The sequence below is a fragment of the Microcaecilia unicolor genome, chromosome 11, assembly GCF_901765095.1.
Source record: "Microcaecilia unicolor chromosome 11, aMicUni1.1, whole genome shotgun sequence".
Lineage (NCBI taxonomy): Eukaryota > Metazoa > Chordata > Amphibia > Gymnophiona > Siphonopidae > Microcaecilia > Microcaecilia unicolor.
Window position 1 is genome coordinate 133,276,295 of NC_044041.1, and position 26,081 is coordinate 133,302,375.

The 26,081-nt window shown below is 48.9% G+C and overlaps 1 protein-coding gene across 1 annotated transcript in view; it reads left to right on the top strand.

Annotated features, from left to right (window-relative positions):
* The first annotated feature begins 3,927 nt into the window (after positions 1 to 3,927).
* The window catches only part of LOC115480851 (barrier-to-autointegration factor B-like), an 88,506-nt gene continuing 66,352 nt past the window's right edge, over positions 3,928 to 26,081 (top strand). Inside the window, 1 exon segment of the mRNA XM_030219789.1 lies at positions 3,928 to 4,084. Within this exon segment, the coding sequence (XP_030075649.1) occupies positions 4,026 to 4,084 (59 nt within the window). The 5' untranslated portion in view covers positions 3,928 to 4,025.

Sequence of the window (26,081 nt, forward strand, 5' to 3'; positions counted from 1 at the left end):
TCCACCGGATACCCCTGAAGCAGGCAGCCCCGTCTCTAATCTTTGAGACGAACGCAAAAGGAAGGGCTCGATGCTGCCTTGAAGTGGGGAGGAAGAAGCTGCGGGTCGTGGAGGAAGCCTCACCGCTCCTTTCCGCTTTGTATGCGGCATTTTGCAGTAGAGGAATCTGTCTTACTCATGCAGCAGGGAGCTCTCTTCGCAGACGCGGTCACAGATCCGCCATCTTGGAAACGCTCCCTGGACCAGGTGAGTCTCACGCCAATATTTTAAAAAGGTTCCAGAGGGGATCTGTGAAATGGTAGAGACTATTATAAAGATCAAAATTACACAGCATGTTCAAAAGCATGGATTAATGAGAAAGAAAAGTTAGTCAAAATGTATTAAAATTAGTCCAATAAAAAGATTACCTTATTTATATGTTCTATTTATAAACATTTATTAACACATCTACAATACTACTTTATCCTAAAGCAAAAAAAATAAAAATATATATTTTATTTACAGTTGTCTCTGGTTTCTGCTTTCCTCATCTTCTTTTCACCTTTCCATCCAGCATCTATCTTCACTCTCTCTCTGCCATCCCTTCCATCTACTGTCTGCCCTTTCAATCCACCATTTGCCCTCCCTCTCCCATCCATCCAGGGTCTGCCCTCCCTCTCGCTGCCCCTCCTTTTCAGACCCACTATCCCACCAGTCCCCAGTTCCAGCCCTAGCCCACATCTCCCACCTGCCTCTCCTTCAGCCCCCAGTTTCAGCCCCTCTATCCCACCAGACAGTCCCCAGTTTCAACCCCAGCACTTTTCTCCCACCAGTCCCGAGCTTCAGCCCCAGCCACTTCTCCCTGTCCCCTTTTCAGCCCCCAGTCTGTACAGTTTCAGCCCCAGCCCACATCTCCCACCTGTCCCTCCTTTTCAGCCTCACTATCCCACCAGTCCCCAGTTCCAGCCCCAGCCCACATCTCCCACCTGCCCCTCCTTTTCAGCCCCACTATCTCACCAGTCCCCAGTTTCAACCCCAGCACTTTTCTCCCACCAGTCCCGAGCTTCAGCCCCAGCCACTTCTCTCTGTCCCCTTTTCAGGCCCCAGTCCGCACAGTTTCAGCCCGTCCCTTTTCAGCCCCCAGTTCCAGTACTAGCCTCCTTATCCCACCTACCCTCCTTTTCAGCCCCCAGTCCCCTTCATCCACATGTCTTGCATTAGGACCCCCCTTTTTGGCCCTAGACCCATTCTCTCACCTGCCCCAGGCATGGCCCCATTCTCCGAGTCCCACCTGCCCCATTCTCAGACCCCAGAACCAGTCCCCTTCTCCCATCTGAGCCCCATCCCATCCAGACCCCCATCTGAGCCCCTCCTCTCCCCACTCCACCCAGACCCCTTCTCCCATCTGAGCCCCCCTCCCCGACTCAGTCCCCACCTACCTACCAGCTCCGTCGACGAACAGACAACCCTCTTCTGATTCTCCTGCCACCCGGCACCCAGGCCCAGCCTTAAAGAAAAAAACCGGTGAAACGCCTCGCGTCTGCTCTGCTGTAAAGCAAGCAAGCAAATCGCCTCGTCGGTCCGGCTTTAATCACTGTGTCCCGCTCTCGTGGAAATAGGAAGTTACATCAGAGGGCGGGACACAGTGATTGAAGGGCCGACGAACGAGGCAATTTGCTTGCTTGCTTTACAGCAGCGCAAAGCAGAGAGAGCAGACGCAAGGCGCTTCACTGGGTTTTTTCTTTAAGGCTGGGGGTCGTCAACCCGTCGGCGGAGCTGTGGTAGGCAGGTGGGGTCTGACAGCGGTCTGGAACATGGGGTAGGCGCGGATGGACAGCACAGCGGTGCAGGGCAGGTAGAGGGAGTCGACTCGGAGTCGGGACGGTGCAGGAAGCGGGACCGGTGGGAGGGGCTTTATGCCCACGTGCCACTGCCTAATTATTGGGGGTGCTTGAGCACCAACAGCACCCACGGAGTCTGCGCCTATGCTTCCCATCACAAAGTATTACCGTATTTTTCGGACCATAAGACGCACCGGACCATAAGACGCACCTAGGTTTTAGAGGAGGGAAATAGGAAAAAAAATGTTTCCTTTTTCCCTCCTCTAAAACCTAAGTGCTCCGGTGCGTCTTGTCCGAGTTCGGGATCGCCCTCCCCTACTTACGTGACGCGATGTTCCCTGGTGGTCTAGTGACGTCGGGGCAGGAAAGAGCCCCCTCTTTCCTGCCCAGCGCGCTGCTCTCCGTCCTCCTGACTGGTTCCTGACGGTCTCGGCGAGATTCAAAATGGCCGCTCGGCGGCCATTTTGAATCTCGCAGAGACCGTCAGGAACCAGTCAGGAGGACGGAGAGCAGCGCGCTGGGCAGGAAAGAGGGGGCTCTTTCCTGCCCCGACGTCACTAGACCACCAGGGAACATCGCGTCACGTAAGTAGGGGAGGGCGATCCCAAACTCGCTACCTTCGGACTATAAGACGCACCCCCCATTTTCTTCCCAAATTTTGGGGGAAAAAAGTGCGTCTTATAGTCCGAAACATACGGTATGTCTTACGTCAAATATCACTCAATCAGCAATCCTGCAAGTACATAGGAGACCTGTGATAGGGCCTTATTGTCCTTGCCACACCTCTACTCAGTAACAAACAGCTGGGATGTCATGACAACTGGGGGGGGGGGGGGGTTCTGGTCAATGAAACAGTGATAGAATCAACAGATTTATTTTCCACTAAATGTGTATGGACTTGGTGGCTAATAGTGTGCTGCTTGCATTTACATCCAGACTTTAAGTAGAAATAAATACATACAACAGAACTGGCATATTTAGACTGACTCTGGACTTCTGCATGAAGGTAGCACTTCCCTCATTATTCAATACCTGTCTTTTAAATAGTAGTAATAAAAAGAATATTAAGGACATACCACTGCATGCCACAAAACAAAAGAAGCAAGTTCCTACATACTATCTTTCTATCTTGATGTACGTACCCACAGGAAAAAAAAAGATGTAAAAATTAAATGCTCCCAGGTTTTAATCTGATGAAGGTAAACAAACAAACAAACAGTACTTATCATTTCTTTAGCGCAACTAGCAGCGCTACTATACTTTCAGGGATCATTTCTATAGTTTGTATACGTGAACATGAAGAGGCAGTCCCTGCTTGACATAGCTTACAATTTATGTAGGCCAAAGAGGCCAAATAAGAGATAAGGGAATTACTAAGGTGGGAATGATAAAATATAGGTACTGAACAAGCGAGTAAGGGTTGGTTAGGAGTTAAAAGCGGCATCAAAAACGTAGGCTTTTACCCTATTTAGGAAGACATAAACAGAAATTCTGAATGCTGAGCAACTGATTCTCATAACATGACGTCTGTTTTGGTGGCCCTTTACTAGGTGAAAACATCTTAGCACCAATACAACATATGCTAGGTAATGCCTATAACCAAACCCTCGAAATGACACACTAATTACCATTTAGAATTACTACTCTAACCGATACAAGGTCATTCCATTCTGACGCTCCTCTGTGTACATCCGTCTGCTACACAAGCCGGCGTGTTTATATAACTGAAATTAAAAACATACGGCGGCGGATAGTTTGTTTAGCGTCCCCACATATAGCGGCGGGGTCCAGCTTCAACTTTTTGACGTCATGCCGTCTCCTTTCATTAAATCTTGTTGTTTGTGGCCAAGCTTAGCTAACGCTTCACGGTTAGCGCAAGCGCCGTGGTAGATTCTCGAGGGGCTTGTACTTGTAGGTCGCGGCGGTGTGGTGTGGTACTGTGCTCTGGGAGCAATCGCGGGTTCTTCAGTTGGCGCAGTCGCAGTCAGCAAGCAGTTGGCGCGGGAGTGGCAGACTGGCAGTTAACGTAGACGAAGAAGTAGTGGTGGATACGGTGAGGAATGGTTGCGTGTGGTGTGACAGAATCTAGCTTTGGGTGGTGCTATAAAGAAGGAATGACTGACTTGGAATGCTTCTGTGATTTGGGTTTATATGCGTCCACCGTTGGTGTTTTGAAAAGCCTCACTTTCCTGTTTTGCCAGGCCAATGCTGCTAAAGTGCTTGCAAGAGAGCGACCCGAACACGTCGCATGAATGGCAATGCAAGTGTGTAAAATTCTTTACTAGGGCTGTGTTTCTTTAGCAGGCTGTGAAAACTGAAAGGTTGTTTATAGCTATTGTGCATGCATGATTCTTTCATTTGTAATTTGTCAAATTGTATGTTGTATTTCTTATCTTTTAATTTATTTAGGGCGGCATGTTGATTAAAACATGTAATTGTGATAGCATGTATGTTATTTATTTTTCACCTACTCCATCTCCTTGTGGCTTTGTCCCAGAGGCACAAGGAGCTGCTGTGGGTAGATAAATAATGTAATTTTAATTGTGTGATTAATCTTGGTTTAAAATTTGAATAGAAATGCAGCCTTTTTTTTTTTTTTTTTAGTATTTATTGGCTGTAGGTTTTACTATGTAAAATTCACTGTGGTTTAAAGGTTTTTCTTAATGAACTCTAACCTTGTAATCTATAATTGAAGAGCACTTTTCTAAAACTCGCTCCATTTTTTTGTCAGTTTTGAGCTAAGCAATTTAATTAAGGCAAGTTTAATTTATTGTAGCTTATTCTTGTGCCAAAACTCACTAAGGCCATGATATTTTAATTAACTTTGAGGCATATTTTCAAAGCACTTAGCCTCCCAAAGTTCCATAGAAACCTATGGAACTTAGCTTCCCAAAGTGCTTTGAAAATATGCCTCTTTGTGTTTTAATATTTTATGAGAAACTTTGTCTAAAAGCAGCTACCTAACTGGCAAAAAATGGAGTGAGTTTTGGAAAAGTGATCTTCAATTATCAGCAAACATGGTTGAAGTACACTATATGTTGTCCTTGGATTCATCCATTTCTGCTTAGTATTCTGATATGTTGACGCCTCTTTCTGCAAAATACGAAGACAGAGAAGCACTTGAAACTAATTTAGTGTTACGAAACAATGCAGAAAAACAGTAAATCTCTTATACACGAACGATCAAAAGTAAATGCAGGCGCTAGAGGCCAGTAGTGCTTTACTAGTGCCCGCGTTTGCCCCCGTCCAATGATCCGAGCCGGCGAGCGTAACAATGTACTCACCAGCGCTGACCACTAATTGCATGCAAATGAGGATCTTCTGCATTCCTCCCTTATGATCAGCGGGCAACATGCCAAACAAGGGTGCTGCTCCCGCTGCAAACACTATGCCAGTTTGGAGCATCCCGGACCTGTCAAACCTAAAGCCTGCACCCTCAAACACAAGGCCTGAAGATTCGGAGGACCTCCAGGCCTCCCCACCCCAACAGAGCAGACCTGCCTTGCCTGGACAGACCATGAGCCCCACCCCCCTACAGAAAGACCTCCCTTATATGGATGCACTGGGCAGGGCGGTGCTGGAACAAGGAGGGAGGGCTTCTCCCTCTTCATCATCAAAGGTACAGTGAGGGGGTCCACTAGACTACCAAGTTGAGGCTGGAGGTCCACCAGACCTCAAGCCCTTTTCTTGTATTGGGGGGGGGGGTCAGGTTGGGGTAAGGGGGGCGCTAGACCACCAGGGAGGCCTCTTCTGTCGTGGGGGGGGGGGTCATCTGTCTTCCGTCAGGGGAGTCATTGGGTCTGGCCAGGCGGTCTGCTCTTTCTGGGGGGGGGGGGGGGTCCTGGAGGTCCACTGGACCTCCAACCCCTTGGAATGTTTGACAGGTCTGGGCCTTTTTTATGATAGCCCGGAACTGTCAAACAACTTTTGTGATAGGATTGTCCAGGCACAATCCTCCTGCAGAAGTACCCCTATGATCAGAGCTAACAGCATGCCTATATTGCACGCTATTAGCTCTGATCCTAGGAGCGGTATAGCCCCATGCTGTTCTGGTGCTAATTTTAGAGTTCTCTTTGGAGCAATGCTGGATTTTTGATTATATCCTGTTAGAGAGCTTGCAGGCGTATCTGTTGAATTTCTTCTCTAGTAATGGTCATAAGCTGCCAAGGTGTTATTCCTTCTGATGAGCACAAAATGGTTGTAGTTGTTTTTTATATCGAGTTAACAAGAGATTCAGAGGCAGTGGTGTGCTGGAGCCGGCTGCTGAAGTCTCAGCGGCCATTTTGAAGCACGAACCGGCAGGGGAGAGTCAGCGCTGGTAGCGGGCAGGCAAGACTGCCTGCCCTGAAGAATTAGAAGAGTCAGGTTGGTGAAGGACGGATCCAGAGGGAGGGAGGAGAAGTCGCCGGTGAACAACTCGGGAGGGGTGGCAGGGGAGAGAAGGGAGTCGCTGGGCATGGGTGGATGGAGGGGAGAGAACTAAGGGTCGCGCTGGGTATGAGTGCATGCAGAGGTGGGGAGAGGAGGGTCACTGCTGGACATGGGTGGATGGAGGGCAGGGGAAAGGAGGGTCACTGGGTATGGGTGCATGCAGGGGAGAGGAGGGTCACTGCTGACATGGGTGGATGGAGGGCAGGGGAAAGGAGGGTCACTGGGTATGGGTGCATGCAGAGGAGAGGAGGGTCAGTGCTGGACATGGGTGGATGGAGGGCAGGGGAGAGGAGGGTCACTGGGTATGGGTGGGAGGAGGGTCACTGCTGGACATGGGTGGATGGAAGGTAGGGGAGAGGAGGGGGGAGAGAAGAAATGCTGGACATGGATGGAGGGGAGGGAAGAGTGAGGAAGGAGATGAGATGAGGGAAAAGGAAGAGAGGAGAAAAACTGCACATGGATGAAGAAAATAGGCAGAAGCTGAGGACCAGAAATGAAGAAGAAAGGAGGAAAGGAAAGAAATAAATGGAAAGGAAGCCCTGGAAACGGAGTTAAGAGGACAGATAGCAGCAGAATCGGATACTGGGCCAGCATGATTTATTTATTTTTATTTTTGTTACATTTGTACCCTGCGCTTTCCCACTCATGGCAGGCTCAATGCGGCAGGCAATGGAGGGTTAAGTGACTTGCCCAGAGTCACAAGGAGCTGCCTATGCCGGGAATCGAACTCAGTTCCTCAGGACCAAAGTCCACCACCCTAATCACTAGGCCACTCCTCCACTCCCATTTATAGATGAATAACTCTTCTGGGTAAAGCTACCCAATGAGTAATTCCCAGGTTCCGTTTATAGGAGTCTGGCTAAACCAACTTCCTAGCTCTGTCCAGGGGTTATCAAACATATAAACGGCGAGTGACCGACTCACTCGCAAATGCGCAGTAGAGACTTCCCTCTCTGTCCCGCTCCCGCGTCAATACGTGATGACGAGGGCGGGACAGAGAGGGAAACTGCGCCGCCGAGGTTGATACCGCTCCCCCCCACCACCCGCCCACCCAAGGTCGCCGCTACCGTTACCCCCCGGCCCGGGCCCTCTCTCCGCTACTAAACTTACACATCCATTCGCCGGAACGCAGCACGCACATCAACTGAGCTGCTGTCGGCCTTCCTTCCCTGCCTGTGTCCCGCCCTCGCTGACGTTACGTCACAGGAGGGCGGGACACAGGCAGAGAAGGAAGGGCCGACGGCAGCTCAGCTGATGTGCGTGCTGCGTTCCGGCGAATGGATGTGTAAGTTTAGTAGTGGAGAGAGAGAGGGCCCAGGCCGGGTAGAGGGATGGCGGCGACTCCGGGGGGGGGGGGGGGAACGGTAGCGGTGGCGACCTCGCGGAGAGGGAGGGGGAAGGAAGGAAAACCCCAATACCAGCCCGTTTTTACGGGCTCAACTGCTAGTATATTATAAAGGAACCTGGCTGTTCTGGGCCTACACCAGAACTTTTCTTCTGTTAGAGAGAACTGGAATAAAAGTAAAGTCACTGCTGTGAAATATATTAATTTATTATATAGGTAAGAAAATAGAATAATACACCCTACACTACAGCTCAGCTGTACATATGTAGCTCCCTTATGCTGATAAGCAAACTATAGAATGTATTGTCTAACTAAAACACTGATATCACTGGTTACTAGGTTATTACACAATCCTGATTAGCAATACTGACTAGGTCATGAAGTAATACAGTTAGCAGCACATCTTCCTGATCACAGTTCTGACTAACCCGCCTTTGCTGAGGCAAGAACCTACTAGCTAATCCCCGACTATTAGGAAATAAACCTCTCTAATCCTCACCTAGCTGACCCTGGGTGGTCACTCAGATGAAGTGGACACCGGTTTTCCTTTAGACTCCAGCTGTCTTCCACAGCGAGTCCCCGTCTTAGGAAACAGCACAGGCTCCTTGCAGCATGCAGGATTACAGTCCCTCTGGCCGGTACGGCTGAACCAACAGGTACTTTCTTCAGATGGTCAGGTCACAAGGTTTGGACCACTTCAGGTCTTGCTGGTCTGCTTGCCAGCTACCCTTCTTCCAGTAGAACCAGACAAATTCTCCCTTCTTCCTTTCTCTCTCGTCTGTACTTTTTCCATGATCAGAAAAACAGTCACCTGACAAGGTAGAAAAAAAATCATTTTATTTTAATTATAGTGTTTGGAATACGTTCACTTTGAGAATCAGGTGCTCAACATTAAAAGTTTATATTTATGTACTTATTTATGGAATTTTATCGCACATTAAACATGAATTAGATTGGAACCTGGGATCATTTAATTTTTTTTTCCTGGAGTAATACATTGCCACCCTCCCCCCCCCCCCCCCCCCCCCAAGCTCTTTCCCCGGCTATAGCCAGCTCTGCAATTTGGGGGGGGGGGGCGCAGAGGAGGATCGGGGAGAGAGCCTGTTGTTAAACATTTACCAGCACACCACTGTTCAGAGGTTTTATTTTTTTACTAGAAATATAGTTCCAGAAATAACTGGTGCAATCTATACTTTCTGATATTTGTCCAGTTGGTTATAAACTTTTGCATGTCCCTTATATTGGGTGGGTAGGAGGTAGGGAAGGAAAGGTGTAGCCTTTAATCTAAAGACTTTTTCTTGGACGATCTATTTAGCATTATTAATTCTGCAGGGTGTGAAATAATTTGTGTCAGGTTCATGATGTTTTAGCTACATGGGTCCTTTGGTTTAATAATAATTTCCTTATCGTTCCTCCGGCCCGGCCCAGAATGACTGATGGGTTGTGCACGTCTACCAGCAGGTGGAGACTGAGAAGACTGATTTTTTTTCCCCAATTGTAAGTTTTATTCAACATTTAAAAAATTATACATTACAAATAATCTCATAGCCTAATGGCTACCAAATCTCAAAAGTAACAAATAACCAGATTGATTTTATTATCCCCACCTCTCCCCCGCCCTGCCCCTCTTGTCATGACTGTCTCCCCTGAGTATCATTAACATTGTTCCAGAGTCCTTCTAAATGAGTCCATTCTGTCGCATCGGCCTTATATCTCCCAATCCTCCGATCTGTCAGCTTTTCCAGTTCAGCTAAAACCCGGGTCCTTATTTGCCAGTCCTGGATAGTAGGCCCCACTCGTTGTTTCCAGTGTGCAGCAATCTCCAGTTTCGCTGCGGCTAAACAGATTCTTTTCAGTCTCCTCTGCCATTTCTGGCCTCTTTTATTTCCCCAACCTAATAGGCACCATTTCAGTTCCATCGGTAACTGGGATTCTAAAAGTTGTGACAATTGCTCAACTACTGCTGTCCAAAAGGGCTGCAAGAGTGGGCAAGTCCACCATATATGTAAGAAACTGCCCATTTTCCGTTGCGCATCTCCAACATCAGTCAGATGCACTCGGAAAACATGCGCTTCAATCTAACCGGTGTATAGTACCACCTACTTAAAACTTTATAGGCATTTTCTTTTATTAATACACACACTGAGGCTTTTTTTCACCTCTAAACATACCCGCGTCCCATTCCTTCTCACTTAGTTCACTGTTCAGATCACATTCCCATGCTTTCATGTATGGTAATTTGGTCATCTTGTCCCCTCTTATGTGCCAATATATTTTAGAAATCCCTCTTTTCCCACCCTCCAAAGTTACCCATATGTTTTCCATCTTTTCCCTCTCCCTCGGGTCAGACTGTAGCCACCCTTGTCCTCTCATGTAATGTCTAATCTGCATGTATGCATAGTAGTCTGTGTCTGGGAGATCATATTTCCTCCACAGCCTCTCAAATTCACGTAATTTCCCATGAGACAGAAAATCCCTGAATGTCCTCAGACCCTTGGTGTGCCAACTCCCTAATACTCCCCCTCCTGTCCCGCTAGAAATTTAGGTTCCTGGGCGATATGTGCTGGAGTAGAGGTCTGCACCCCCTTTTTAAATTATCGTTTCATTATATCCCATATGTTTTTTAAGTGAGCTATGAAAGGGTTTGCTGTCTGGTGGTTGTGGGAAGAGAACGTTCGAGACCCCCACAAACCCCTCTCCAAATTACAGTGTGGTTCTAGATGTTGTTCTAGGTGCGCTACCTGGGACTTCAGTCTTTTACTCCACTGTGCCACCAATTTTAATGAGAAGACTGATTTTGAGGCAGCCAGTAAGAGCCGTGCTCAGCCCCTTGGAAACCTCAGTATTCTCAGTCTTCAGCAGGCAGTAGATGAGGTGAGCCCCTTTGTCTCAAAATGTCTATTCTGTTTTCTAATTTCTGTTAGCTCAGGTAAATGTACCTATTTCTTTCTTAGTCTAATAAGTTTGAAGTTTTCTTTCTCTTATACATCTGTGCGCTGTTTTGGTTATCTGCTGGGAGAGGCTGAGGGCTGCGGGGGTTCTCTAATGCCTCTGGGGTGCTACACTCGGGTGGCTGGATCCCTCCCCCCTCCTATTCCCGAGCTTTCCCTGTATGCCAGAGGGCTCAGGGTGGACTGTGGTCTGTTGCTGACCTCAACCACTTTGAGGGAAGGGAGTTTGCAGAGCCGTGGGGAACAGCCACTATGATATTAAAACAAACAAACAAAAAAAAAAAACAACAACCCTAAAAGCAGGCAGGTGCAATGGCTTTAGCTTGCTGTCATTGCTGTCTCCCTGCAGGGTTCTTGGGCTCGGGAGCATGTTGTAGTTCCTTTTCCTCTGTTCTGGTTTTGGGGTTCAAGCACCAGGTGGTTGTTCTGGACAGGTGTTCAGTTAAAAAAAAGAAAATAAACCACGGGGTTCTGTTAAGAACAAAAACAAACCATGTGGAGGCATGAGGACTTCTTGCTTTAGCAGAGCTGTGCCAGTTTTCAGTATGGTGTTGGCGGCTTTCTACACCGCTTGGGTTTTCGGTGGGAAACGCCGCCATTTTGTTTGTAGCTGTGGAGGAGCAGCACAGACCTTTCTCTTAGCGGTCTTCTATTGTTCCTGCGGCCTCTTCGATAGTGCTACGAGGTCTCCTCTGGAGGGGGGAAGATTTCCTCTGCCTTTCGCGCTAATTTGAAGGACAAAACAGCCATTGCAGAATGAGAGGTTTGAATGTGCGGGGGCAGACTCTATTTTTTTTCTTTCAGTTGCTTTATGATGAAGTGAGCTAGAGTGCAGACTGCCTTTCCTTAGCGTCCCTCCAGACCGGCCCAGAATGTGACTGATGGGTTGTATACGCCTTCTAGCAGGTGGAGACTGAGAAAAAAAGTTATGACTCTAGCCAGCCAATAAGAGCCCTCGCCAGCTAAAGAAAGATCCAGTAATCTCAGTCTCCAGTAGGTGGAAGGTGGTGAGCCCTTCAGTCTCTCTTTCTATTTTTTCTATTTGATGTTTAAAATATTCTTTGACTGTTTCTTTCTGGTTTTGCTTCCCTGTGCATTTTGGAAAAAAAAAAAAAAACCTGCTTTGTTGAGGCTGAGGCCCGTGGGGGTCTCTCTGAGCCTGGGGGTGCCACACTCGGAAGGCCTAGACCCCCCCCCCCCCCCCCCATCCTCCCTCATGCTGGCTAATTTTGTCTCTGCTAGCCTGTTTTGCTTTTTAAAGCAACATTACATTTTCCTCAAGCGCCTCAAGGAGTGCAGTTTTAGAGGATGGGAGAGGCGGCTACTGAATTAAAAAAACAAACAACGAGCCTCCCGGTCTGCTGTCTTGGCAGAGCCGGTTGTGGCCAGTAATAACGAGCAGGGCAGCTCCAGAGAGATCAGCGGTTAGCTGATCAGCGTTTTTTGTTTATTTTAGTTTTTCACGATGTAGTTTATTTCAGCCGCTGTTCGGACTGGCAGCAGCGGGGTTTACAGTTGGATGTGTGTGTGTAGGTGTGCCGGTGCTGCACGGTTTTTGAATTAGGACGTCCAGGGTGCTGGTTCCGAAATCTCATCGGTGCCGTCAGAGGGGGGGTCCGACTCCGTTCTTGTGTCTCCGGTCCACATCTTCCTCGTCTCCGGTGCTGATTTTCAGCGGGGAACGCTGCCATTTTTAATTTAATAGTGAAGTAGGAGAGAGTAGTGCAGCATACTGCGAGGACAGACAGGTTAATATCCTCGTGCTGGAATATAAGCCGTGAGCTAGCGGCTTTAGCCTTTCTCAGCCTTTATATTGTGTCATTAGAGGTATGTGACCAGTTGAGCTAAGTGGTCAGGACCTAGCATGTCATGCAGCGCTAGATATAGCGCACTCTGCAACAGCTTCACTTTATTTTCACTGTCTTGACAAAACAGCAGGAGGAACGGATCAGCAAAGCTATTGTCTCTAGCTTCTTGACAAGAAAAAAAAAAAGAAGAAATTTTGGGGCACCCATTGGATCTTTGCTATGCCAAACAGGGGTTGATCTGGAGCATGCTTAGTACGACATCCTCAGTTAAAAAAAAAAAAAAAGTTTTTTTTCTCCGTTCACAGCCATCTATATTGTCATTTCTAGGCTGTTGCTATGTATTTTGCTGGGGTCTGTATGGTCTTCCAGCTTTGCAGATGGCCAGTTGGCTTACAGACTGAAAATGTTTCTTTGTGGAGAGCAGTTCTGAGGCTGTTTTAAGCTCATCTTTTCCTTTCTTACTTCCCCCCTCCCCCCCCCCCCCCCCCCCCGTTTCTTTCCACCTTACAATGGGGTGCAGATGTCTGCAATAGGAAGCTTTTAATGCAGTTTTGGTATCCAGTTTTTCTTATAACTTTAGCCCAAGCTGGGCCATGTCCAGGTACCAACATCTGGGGATAATGTGCACAGCTGACACCTTCCTGGTTCAGTGTCGGCACTCTGCCCTAACTAACCAAGTCAAACCATCCAACGGTAGGGGCTTCTAGTCTTATTTGGGTGCTCAAACTCCTCCAATCAAGGCTGATTGAGAACCTAAGAGCATAAGCGTTGCCACTCTGGGACACGCCATAGGTCCTTCAAGTTCGCCGTCCTGTCTCCTAAAGTTCCCACATCTGCTCCCACACTACCAACTGAATACCTGGTTTCGATTTAGGCAGTTAGTGCTAATATTCTGCGGCGCTTTCCAGTTCAGTCACTTTGCATACTGATCCCTAGGGGGTTATTCTCAACAGGTCACCTAAAGTTTGGGTGTCGCAATGAGGCAATTGCATTTGTTATAGCTATTTTAGTATAGTTCTTCTGCTCTCAGCAGTGTAGATGTGCGCACACGGCCTCTACTCCCTGTAGGCGCTCGCTTGGCGCCATTTCAAGAAAGGTGTGGGCCTAGATGAATTCTGATTAGTGGGTATTGGAGATTATTCGAGAAGGGTACTCATTGGAGTTCGCTCACCCTTTGTCACATATTTATTTTTCTTTTTTAAGAATCTCCTTGTCATTCTCCCATCAAAGTTGGAGTCGTCACAGTTACTCTCAGCAGACTTCTGGACTTTTGACCGATTTCTCTACTCCATCGGGCGGTCCAGTGTTAAGGTCGTTGCGTCATTTCTTTCTGGTTCCCAAGAAAGAGGGTTCTTGCCATCCGATTTTAGATCTCAGGGCGGTCAATCAAGGCCTCTAGGTGCCCTCTTTTTGAATGGAGACTTTGCGGCCTGTCATTGTTGTAGTGTGGTCAAGGGAATCGTTCTTACAGAAGCCTATTTCCACATTTCTATTTGTCCTGCACATCTTTGTTTCCTTTGTTTACCAAGGTCATGGTAGTAGTAGCGATGGCTTTTACAACGGAGGGCATTTTATTGCATCCTTATTTGGATGATTGCTTGATTCGGGCAGCGTCTTACCACGAGAATCTTCAGGTTGCAGCTCGGGTGGTAGAATTCTTGCAGTCCCTACCTTGGGTAGTCTATATGCAGAGGAGCCGTCTTCTACCTTCAGTCGATAGAGTATCTGGGAGTTTGTTTCGGCACAAGGCAGAGATGCATGTTTTACCGTTGACTCGAGTCCTCAAGGAGTTTCAGACTAAAATTTGTCGCTTTGGGCAGAATTCGAAACCGTCGGCAAGTGATTTTCTACAGGATTTGGGACCATGGCGGTAGCAAGCTAAGCAGTGTCCTACGCTAGAACTCACATAAGTACTCTTCAGAGGTCGTTACTGTGGACATGGTAATCTCAGAAGGTTTTGCTTCATCATATTTTGCCTCTTTCACTCCAGGTGAAGACCAGTCTATATCGGTGGCTTTGGGAGTTCAATTTTTGACCAGAGGTATGCCTTTAGATCAGCTCAGCTGGTCTGTAGTGTTGACGGATGCCTGTCTCCACGGTTGCGGAGCTCACTGTCAGAGGCAGTTTGCTCAGGGTCTCTGGTCTCTTCAGAGGACATTATTTTCAATCATGCCTGTTAGGGACCAGAGCGATTCGTCTGGCGCTCCAGAGGTTTCTTCTTCTAAGAGGCCAAGCAGTTCGAGTAATCTCAGGCAATATCGCACCGGTCGCGTATATCATTCAGCAACGAGGAATGACGACTCTGCAGTTGCTGTGAAAGGCATAACTATGGCTTCAATGGGCGGACGCTCAGCTGGTGGTTCTTTCAGCGGATCATGTAGCAGAAGTCCTAAATGTTCAAGCAGTTTTTCTCAGTCGTCACATGTTCGATTCAAGACAGTGGTCGCTAACCAAAGTGGCATTGCGACTGTTCCTCGATCGTTGGGGGGGTCTACCAGGTTGGATCTGTTTGCCTCTGTCAGCAATGCAAAACTTCCTCTGTTCTTCAGTCGGTACAAGGATTCCAGAGCGCAGGGCGTGGACGCTCTTCTTCAGTCGTGGTCAGCCGGTCTAGTGTATGCTTTTCCTCCATGGCCTCTGATAGGGCTTCTTCTTTTTCAGAAGGTCGAGACACGCAGGGGACGTCTGATTTTAGTGGCGCCGGTCTTACCTCGAGGGGAGTGGTGCGTCGTTCTTCGACGTCTTCTAGTGGACCTCTCCAGTCTTCCGATCCAGCGAAGTTTCTTCTTGCAGGGTTCTGTCGTTCATTTGGATCCGGATCGATGCTGTCTTACAGCCTGGCTCCTGAAAGGGCTAAGCTGATTAAGAAAGGTTATTCTGCTCAACTCTTTGCTTCTGTGCTTTGCTTTCGTTGATGTTTTACTTCTTTGATTTATGTGCGCTCTTGGAGGATATTTGAGGACTGGGGTAAAACCTTTAGCCTATCTCCTTTTAGTGTTTCGGTTCTGTAATTTTGGATTTTTTGCGCTTTGTCAAAGGCCTTTCCTTCCCTTCTCATAAGGTGCAGGTTGCAGTTTTGTAGTCTTTTTGTGGTCATTTTCTGGGGAGCTCTTTCCCTCGTCATCTAGATGTGGTGCGTTTTTTGAGAGGGGTTAATAGCCTTCGTTCTCCCTTGCACTGTTCTTTTCCTCATTGGGATCAGAGTTTGGTGCTTGTGGTTCTTACTAAGCTTCCCTTCGAGCCTTTGTCGTACTGTGTTTTGAAGGACTTGTCTTTGAAGACAGTATTTTTGGTAGCTGTTGCTTCGGCTAGGCGACTTTTGGAGTTGCAGGAGCTGCCGTGTTGATCTCCGTTTTTACACTTCTGTTCTGATCAAGTAGTGTTGCGGACCGTCCCTTCCTTTCTTCCCAAGGTAGTGACTTGGGTTTCATGGTTCTCAGCCGGTGCTTTGGCCTGTAGGGTTCTTTTTCCGGTTCAGAGGAGCAGAGGTATTTGAACTATTTGGATGTCGAATGGGTGTTCAAGCACTATATTGATTCTACTGATGTCATCCGCCAAACTGATGGTTTGTTGTTGTGTTTGGAGGTGAGCGTAGGGAGTTTCTTGGCCTCTAAACCTACTATTTTTCGATGACTTTAATGTTTACTTCAGCTTATCTTCTTTCTGGTAAACCTGTTCTATAGCATGTTAAGGCTCATTCTACACGAGGTCAGGTAGCCTCATGGGCAGACCGTTGTCTGGGGCCTCCACAAGCCATTTGTAGGGCGGTGATCTAGTCATCTCTACATTCTTTGTCTAAGCACTGCTGTTTAGACGTCCTCAGTTGTCATCAGGTTGATTTGAAGCGTGCGTTTTGTCGGCGGGGCTGCTAGGGTTTCTCCCATATTCTCCGAGGACAAGCAGGCTGCTTGTTCTCACTGATGGGTGACGTCCACGGCAGCCCCTCCAATCGGAAACTTCACTAGCAAAGGCCTTTGCTAGTCCTCGCGTGCCCATGCGCACCGCGCATGCGCGGCCGTCTTCCCGCCCGAACCGGCTCGTGTTCGTCAGTCTTCTTTTGTCTGCGCTCAGTACGGTCATGTTTGCGCCGTTCGCGCCCCTTAAGTTGACCCTTGCGCGTCTTTTTGACTTTTCGCTTCTTTAAAAAAAAAAAAAGGGATTTCGGAGAAAGACCTTTCGGTCTTTTTCCCCTCCCCGTATTTCCAGTTTTTGCTCCGTTAAGTTTCCTTTCATTTTCGGGGTAGGCCCTTTTGAGGCCTCGGGTCGAGTTTTTTCTCCCCCTCTTTTTGGTGCCTTACCGCAATTACGAGTTTTGATTTCTCTGGCGTGATTTTTCCGCCCATGTCATCGAAGTCTCCCAGCGGCTTCAAGAAGTGCACCCAGTGCGCCCGGGTAATCTCGCTCACTGATAGGCACGCGTCGTGTCTTCAGTGTCTGGGGGCTGGACACCGCCCGCAGGCCTGTAGTCTTTGCGCCCTTTTACAAAAAAGGACTCGGGTAGCGAGATTGGCCCAGTGGAACGTGTTGTTCTCGGGCTCTTCGTTGGCAACTGCACCGGGAGTATCGAGTGCATCGACGTCGACAGTGTCAAGACCTCCGACCTCGGCGGCGACTGTATCGATTGCATCGAGGCATCGACCCTCTGCATCGTCGGGACCGAGACATCGGAAGGCTGCGTCGGCGTCGGTGGTACCGGGACCTCCACTAGTGCTGATGTCGTCGGACGGTGGTGCTTCGACTGGAGTGCAGGTGAGGGCTGTCCATTCCCCTGCTGGTGGCAGTGAGCCTTCGGGTGGGTCTCCCCCTACCCTGAGGGCTCCTGCGGTACAGCCCCCCCGAGACCGACCTTCTTCGGCCTCGGCCCCGAGGAAGCGACGGTTGGATTCTACGTCCTCGTCGGTACCGGGAAGTTCTGGTGACATGCTTCGTTTGAAAAAGTCAAAGAAGCATCGACACCAGTCTCCTTCCCGCATCGGTACCGAGAGCTCTGGGTCGCCGAGGGAGTCGGCACCCAGTAGGCATCGGCACCGGGAGGACCGCTCACCCTCTGTTCAGGAGGTGTCGATGCGCTCCACCTTGGACAGCCCGGAACAGACTCTGACTTCGACGCCTGCATCGGCTTCCATGTCTTTCTCCACAGCCGCCCTGCACGAGCGTCTCCGGGCCGTTCTCCCAGAGATCCTGGGAGAGCTGTTGCGCCCTTCCCCTCCGGTACCGGGGGTGCTTGCGCCACCGGTACCGTTGAGTGAGGCGCCAGCTGGCCCCTTGCCCGGGGTGAGGTCTCCGACATCGGTGCCGCTTGCAGTACCGACTGCGGTCGCCTCCCAGGAAAGCTCCCCGACGACGTCGGTGGAGGGAGCTTCGCCGGTGCGGGCGAGGGAGTCTACCTCTCGACGCTCACACCGTGGCCGTGTTTCCACGGAGTCGAGCCAGGCACGGCTTCAGACACAGGTTCATGAACTTGTGTCTGATACCGATGGTGAGGCCTCGTGGGAGGAGGAGGAGGAGGACATCAGGTATTTCTCTGACGAGGAGTCTGATGGCCTTCCTTCTGATCCCACTCCCTCCCCTGAAAGGCAGCTTTCTCCTCCCGAGAGTCTGTCTTTTGCGGGCCTTTGTCCGGGAGATGTCTACGGCCATCCCCTTCCTGGTGGTTGTGGAGGACGAGCCCAGGGCTGAAATGTTTGAGCTCCTGGACTATCCTTCTCCACCTAAGGAAGCGTCCACAGTACCCATGCATCATGTCCTAAAAAAGACATTGCTGGCGAACTGGACCAAGCCTCTAAGTAATCCCCACATTCCCAAGAAGATCGAGTCCCAGTACCGGATCCATGGGGACCCAGAGCTTATGCGCACTCAATTGCCTCACAACTCTGGAGTTGTGGATTTGGCCCTAAAGAAGGCTAAGAGTTCTAGGGAGCATGCTTCGGCGCCCCCGGGCAAAGACTCTAGAACCTTAGACTCCTTTGGGTGGAAGGCCTACCATTCCTCTATGCTCGTGGCCAAAATTCAGTCTTACCAGCTCTACACGAGCATACACATGCGGAACAATGTGCGGCAGTTGGCGGGCTTGGTGGACAAGCTCCCTCCTGAGCAAGCCAAGCCATTTCAGGAGGTGGTCAGGCAGCTGAAGGCGTGCAGAAAATTCCTGGCCAGAGGGGTATATGATACCTTTGATGTTGCGTCCAGGGCCACTGCTCAAGGTGTGGTGATGCGCAGACTCTCATGGCTGCGTGCCTCCGACCTGGAGAATAGGATCCAGTAGCGGATTGTGGCCTTGCCGTGCGGATAATATTTTTGGAGAGAAGGTCAAACAGGTGGTAGAGCAGCTCCACCAGCGCGATACCGCTTTTGACAAGTTCTTCCGCCAGCAGCCTTCAGCTTCTACCTCCACAGGTAGATGTTTTTATGGGGGAAGGAAGACTGTTCCCTACTCTTCTGGTAAGCATAGGTACAATCCTCCTTCTCGACAGCCTGCGGCCCAGGCTAAGCCCCAGCGCGCTCGCTCTCGTCAGCAGCATGCGCCTCAGCACGGCCCCTCGGCTCCCCAGCAAAAGCAGGGGGCGAGCTTTTGACTGGCTCCAGCAGAGCATAGCCGACATCAACGTGTCAGTGCTGGGCGATCTGCCGGTCTGGGGGAGGTTGAAAGTTTTTCACCAAAGGTGGCCTCTCATAACCTCCGATCAGTGGGTTCTTCAAATAGTCCGGCAAGGATACACCCTCAATTTGGCCTCCAAACCTCCAAATTGCCCACCGGGAGCTCAGTCTTACAGCTTCCAGCACAAGCAGGTACTTGCAGAGGAACTCTCCGCCCTTCTCAGCGCCAATGCGGTCGAGCCCGTGCCATCCGGGCAAGAAGGGCTGGGATTCTATTCCAGGTACTTCCTTGTGGAAAAGAAAACAGGGGGGATGCGTCCCATCCTAGACCTAAATATCTGGTCAAGGAAAAGTTCAGGATGCTTTCCCTGGGCACCCTTCTCCCCATGATTCAGGAAAACGATTGGCTATGCTCTCTGGACTTGAAGGATGCCTACACGCACATCCCGATACTGCCAGCTCACAGACAGTATCTGCGATTTCAGCTGGGCAAACGTCCCTTCCAGTACTGTGTGCTACCCTTTGGGCTCGCCTCTGCGCCCAGAGTGTTCATAAAGTGCTTGGCTGTAGTAGCAGCGGCACTTCGCAGGCTGGGAGTACACGTGTTCCCCTATCTTGACGATTGGCTGGTGAAGAACACATCCGAGGCAGCAGCTCTACAGTCCATGCAGATGACTATTCGCCTCCTGGAGCTACTGGGGTTTGTGATAAATTATCCAAAGTCCCATCTTCTCCCAGTACAGAGACTCGAATTCATAGGAGCTCTGCTGGATTCTCGGATGGCTCGTGCCTATCTCCCAGAGACGAGAGCCAACAACTTGTTGTCCCTCGTCTCGCGGGTGCGAGCATCCCAGCAGATCACAGCTCGGCAGATGTTGAGATTGCTTGGCCACATGGCCTCCACAGTTCATGTGATTCCCATGGCCCGCCTTCACATGCGATCTGCTCAATGGACCCTAGCTTCCCAGTGGTTTCAGGCTGCTGGGGATCTAGAAGACGTTATCCACCTGTCCACGAGTTTTCTCAAATCCCTGTATTGGTGGACGATTTGGTCCAATTTGACTCTGGGACGTCCTTTCCAAATTCCTCAGCCACAAAAGTGCTGACTACGGATGCGTCTCTCCTGGGGTGGGGAGCTCATGTCGATGGGCTTCATACCCAGGGAAGCTGGTCCCTCCAGGAACGCGATCTGCAGATCAATCTCCTGGAGTTACGAGCGGTCTGGAACGCTCTGAAGGCTTTCAGAGATCGGCTGTCCCACCAAATTATTCAAATTCAGACAGACAACCAGGTTGCCATGTATTACATCAACAAGCAGGGGGGCACCGGATCTCGCCCCCTGTGTCAGGAAGCCGTCAGCATGTGGCTCTGGGCTCGCCGTCACGGCATGGTGCTCCAAGCCACATATCTGGCAGGCGTAAACAGTCTGGCCGACAGGTTGAGCAGGATTATGCAACCTCACGAGTGGTCGCTCAACTCCAGAGTAGTGCGCCAGATCTTCCAGGTGTGGGGCACCCCCTTGGTAGATCTCTTTGCATCTCGAGCCAACCACAAAGTCCCTCAGTTCTGTTCCAGGCTTCAGGCCCACGGCAGACTGGCATCGGATGCCTTCCTTCTGGACTAGGGGGAAGGTCTGCTGTATGCTTATCCTCCCATACCTCTGGTCGGGAAGACTTTGTTGAAACTCAAGCAAGACCGAGGCACCATGATTCTGATTGCTCCTTTTTGGCCGCGTCAGATCTGGTTCCCTCTTCTTCTGGAGTTGTGCTCCGAAGAACTGTGGAGATTGGAGTGTTTTCCGACCCTCATCAGACAGGACGAAGGGGCGCTTCTGCATCCCAACCTCCGGTCTCTGGCTCTCACGGCTGGATGTTGAGAGCGTAGACTTTGCCTCTTTGCGTCTGTCGGAGGGTGTCTCCCGTGTCTTTCTTGCTTCCAGGAAAGATTCCACTAAGAGGAGTTACTTCTTTTATGGAGGAGGTTTGCCGTCTGGTGTGACAGCAAGGCCTTAGATCCTCGCTCTTGTCCTACACAGACCCAGCTTGAATACCTTCTGCACTTGTCTGAGTCTGGTCTGAAGACCAACTCTGTAAGGGTTCACCTTAGCGCAATCAGTGCATACCATTACCATGTGGAAGGTAAGCCGATCTCAGGACAGCCTTTAGTTGTTCGCTTCATGAGAGGTTTGCTTTGTCAAAGCTCCCCGTCAAGCCTCCTACAGTGTCATGGGATCTCAATGTCGTTCTCACCCAGCTGATGAAACCTCCTTTTGAGCCACTGAACTCCTGCCATCTGAAGTACTTGACCTGGAAGGTCATTTTCTTGGTGGCAGTTACTTCAGCTCGTAGAGTCAGTGAGCTTCAGGCCCTGGTAGCCCAGGCCCCTTACACCAAATTTCATCATAACAGAGTAGTCCTCCGCACTCACCCTGTTCTTGCCAAAGGTTGTGTCGGAGTTCCATCTGAACCTGTCAATAGTCTTGCCAACATTCTTTCCCCGTCCTCATTCCTGCCCTGCTGAACGTCAGCTGCACACATTGGACTGCAAAAGAGCATTGGCCTTCTATCTGGAGCGGACACAGCCCAACAGACCGCCCAATTTTGTTTCTTTTGATCCAACAGGAGGGGAGTGGCTGTGGGGAAACGCACCATATCCAATTGGCTAGCAGATTGCATTTCCTTCACTTACGCCCAGGCTGGGCTGGCTCTTGAGGGTCATGTCACGGCTCATAATGTTAGAGCCATGGCAGCGTCGGTAGCCCACTTGAAGTCAGCCACTATTGAAGAGATTTGCAAAGCTGTGACGTGGTCATCTGTCCACACATTCACATCTCATTACTGCCTGCAGCAAGATACCCGACGCGACAGTTGGTTTGGGCAGTCAGTACTTCAGAATCTGTTTGGGGTTTAGAATCCAACTCCACCCCCCTAGGCCCATGTTTATTCTGTTCCAGGCTACACTCTGTTAGTTGGATAAGTTGTTAGGTCAATCTCAGTTATGTCCTCGCCGTTGCGAGGCCCAATTGACCATGTTTGTTGTTTTGAGTGAGCCTGGGGGCTAGGGATACCCCATCAGTGAGAACAAGCAGCCTGCTTGTCCTCGGAGAAAGCAAATGCTACATACCTGTAGAAGGTATTCTCTGAGGACAGCAGGCTGATTGTTCTCACAAACCCACCCGCCTCCCCTTTGGAGTTGTGTCTTCCCTTGTCTTTGTCTTGCTACATATGGGACTGACGAACACGAGCTGGTTCGGGCGGGAAGACGGCCGCGCATGCGCGGTGCGCATGGGCGCGCAAGGACTAGCAAAGGCCTTTGCTAGTGAAGTTTCCGATTGGAGGGGCTGCCGTGGACGTCACCCATCAGTGAGAACAATCAGCCTGCTGTCCTCAGAGAATACCTTCTACAGGTATGTAGCATTCGCTTTTTCACTGCTTTACTTCCCATCAGTCACATTATCGGCTGGTCTGGAGGGACGCTAAGGAAGGGTAAATTAGACCTTTCCTGCTAATTTGCTTTCCTTTAGACCCTCTGGACCGGCCCAGACCCCTCCTTTCAGATATCTGTGTTTGTTCAGAGTGTGTTGGTTGCTCTATGTAGTTTTTAAAAAGAAAAAGAAAAAACACAGTAAAGAATTTTACTGAAATGTCCGATTTGAAGGATCATGATATGTGTAAAGGCACTCACCCGTTGTTGGCAATGTGCTGGTGGCTGCTCAGGTTTTGGATGCACAGGTTCTGTATTCCTTCTTTGGCTTTACTTCTGCTTTGGTACTTTATTACTGGATCTTTCTCTAGCTGGCGAGGGCTCTTAGTGGCTGGCTAGAGTCATAACTTTTTTTCTCAGTCTTCACCTGCTGGAAGGCGTACACAACCCATCAGTCACATTCTGGGCCAGTCTGGAGGGACTAAAGGAAAGCAAATTAGCAGGTAAGGTCTAATTTACCCTTGGTAAGGATTCTTTTCTGATGACCAGATTCTGTATATGCAGGATAAAATAATTTCTTTAGATTCTGGGTGTTGCAAGGACACAATATACTATTTTCTGTGGCATCTAAATGGGGCATGGAAACTGTCTGTCTGTACTTCTCTACAGTTTATATGGTGTATGGACAATATCTAATTTTTTTTTTGTAGAATTGGAAATCTGCAAGGACATAGTATTATTTTTATACTAGTACAGTTTACTTGTTGACAGTGTCTCGTTTGCCTGCCGAAAGCTAACTAATGCAGACACAAGTTATTTAGAATTTCTCTGATCTCTATATAATATTAGGTGTAATTGTTGATAGACACTTAACTCTGGAGCAGCAAACGAACTCTACCACCAGACAAATGTTCTTCTCTCTTTGGAAGCTAAAATGCATAAAGCCTTATTTCCTAGGGAAGTATTTCGTAGTTTAACTCAGTCTCTAGTTTTAGCCGCCTTGATTACTGTAATGGGATATATGCAGGGTGCAAAGACATGCTTCTGAAAAAATTACAAACTGCTCAGAACAAATCTGCTAGGCTTATTTATGGTAAATCAAGGTTTGAAAGTTCAAGACCACTGCGTGAGAAACTGCACTGGCTCCCTGTCAAGGACCGAATAACATTTAAAACTTGCGCTCTGGTGCATAAAATATGGTGAAGCCCCTGCGTATATGGACACCCTTGTCAGCTTACCACCTCGAAACTCTCACGGATCAGCTCGCTTGTACTTAAATCTGCATTACCCAATCTGCAGTGGCCTCAAGTATAAAACCACCTACGCCTCCACCTTTTCCTATATTAGTGCACAACTGTGGAATGGTCTACCTAAATTTGTGAAAATTACCCCTGATCATCCGACCTTCAAAAAATATCTTAAGACCTTCTTATTTGGAAAAGCTTACGCTCAAGACCCGCCCCGCATCTCTTCCCATTGAATTCAATTTCTCTTTCCGCATTTCCCCACCTCTGCTATTACTCTCTAGCCTCTTTCACTACAATGTCGTTGACTGTTGTAAATTTGATGTATGATTTCTGTAAATTACTGTAAGCCACATTGGCCCTGCCCGTGGGTGGGAAAATGTGGGATATATAAATACTACTATTTAACATTTCTAGAGCGCTACAAAGTGTACGTAGCGCTGTACAAACACAGAAGAAAGACAGTCCCTGCTCAAAGAGCTTACAATCTAATAGACAAAAAGTAAAGCATTTAAATTTAAAATATTTAAGCACTCAAGCACAAGAGAACAGTCACAGAAGGACTGAAGATGTTGAAGGGTGGTCAGTGTGATTAGGTGTAACTCTGGTTGGAGTAGTGGGAGAAGGTGATAGAAGAATAGAAATGGGTGAGGTAAAAGTAATGAGTGGGTTGATAGGGAGGTTATATAAGACATGTCACTCTAGGGGTGGTTGGGTAGAGGGGTAGGGTGGGCAGGACTAAGTCTAAAGCATAATAATGCCAGGGCATGATCTAATGTTTTCTACATGGTTCAGGTCTCTTTCTCTTTTGTATTCTCCTGGAATTTACACCCTTAATTATTGAGGGTCTGTTTTTACAGTCTGTTTTATCTGCTGTGCTATGTTCTCTCTGGTATTCTAGGGTTCTAGTCGTGTGCCAGCCTTATAATCTCTGGGACTGTATTACCTTTCTGATAGCAGTCTTCTATTGTTCCTGTGGCCTCTTCGGTAGTGCTGCGAGGCCCATCTGTTCTGCTATTTGCTCATGCCTTTCAGGTTTGCAGCCAGTAGCTGCACTGGTACTGCCTGGCTGTTCAGCACATGCTTTTATCTTTGCTCATGCGGGGGGGGGGGGGGGGGGGGGGGGCGTTTCCAGAGGGCTGTCTGACTGGTTTGGTATGACTAGTGAGTTGTGCTCGTTCAGTTAGAGCAACTGTTTGGGCACTTGTTTTTGTGGGTTAAGCTCCCACTATTGTATATTATGGTGTGCTCTCTTGGAAGATCTCCTTACATTCTCTGGTCTGCTACATTAGGTGCTCATCTCCTCTCATCCCCGAGTTAGGTAGTGAATCACTATCTGTTGAACTGTTACGTTCCCCATAGCTTAGTGGACGGCTTGGGGATGATTCTCCTATTCTGTCGTGTTCTGTTAAAAAAAAAAAAAAAAAAAAAAAAAAAAAAGACTTTTATACTTTAGAAAAGGCACATTGTATGTCCACCGGAGATTGTGACAGCATGTCAGTTTCTCATATTTTTCTGTTTCTGTGGGTCTATTCTCAGGGGGACCTTCTTTAGCCTTGGGGAGCCATACGGTTTTTTTTCTCCTTCAGTATTCCGGACGTCGAGGAATTTCTGTAATGTTTGTTACTTGCTGTTATGTGTATTTTGCATTGACATTTTTTTTCTATTCAAACGATCCTACTGAGATCATAGTTTACAGTTTGTTTCTCTACATACCTGATGTATCAGTGGTCTTTCCTCAGCTGTTTGCAAGGAATTTATAACTGTTATTCCTTGTCATCAGCAGCAGATGAATCCATTAACTGATGGGTTGTATCCGCCTACCAGCAGGTGGAGATAGAGAACACTGAAAAACCACAGTGACCCTTGGACGGCTAGCCCCCAACTGCCTTCAGTATTTCTCTTATCTCCCAGCAGGTATGGAAGTAGCTTGATCAGCTCCTGGATTTCAGACTGCCTGGGGTGGCTCCTGTGCTTTGCCAGTTGAGCAGGGGTGTTGTGGCTGGTGGTGCCCACTTTAAAGGCATATAGGTTCGCCCTTTCCCTGCCTTACCTATTCCCCCCACCTCCCAGAGTCCCTCTGTTGCTTCCTGCCTCCAACTTTCCTCACAGCGTTAAAAAAAAAAAAAAAAAGCGCGCTTTTACTGCGTGGCTGTTATGAGGCTTTTTCCAGAGATTCTGGTTCTGTGCAGCTTGACCGGAGCTCGTTTACTCGGTCTTCTGAGAGTGGTGCCCAGCTCCTCCAGGGAGGTCCCGCGGACGCCTTTCTGAGTGGGGTAAGTTTTGGCGTGAAGTCGCCATTTTATTGCCATATTTCCGTCCAGTCGGGCGATGGCTGCTGAAGGAGTTAAGCGCTGCTCCCATTGTGGTAAACGCAGATCAGCAGCGGGGCTGTGTAAAACGTGTTCCTTAGATGCTCACGCTAGTATGAGCATGGCGAGCGATGTTTCTTCCCGCTTGAT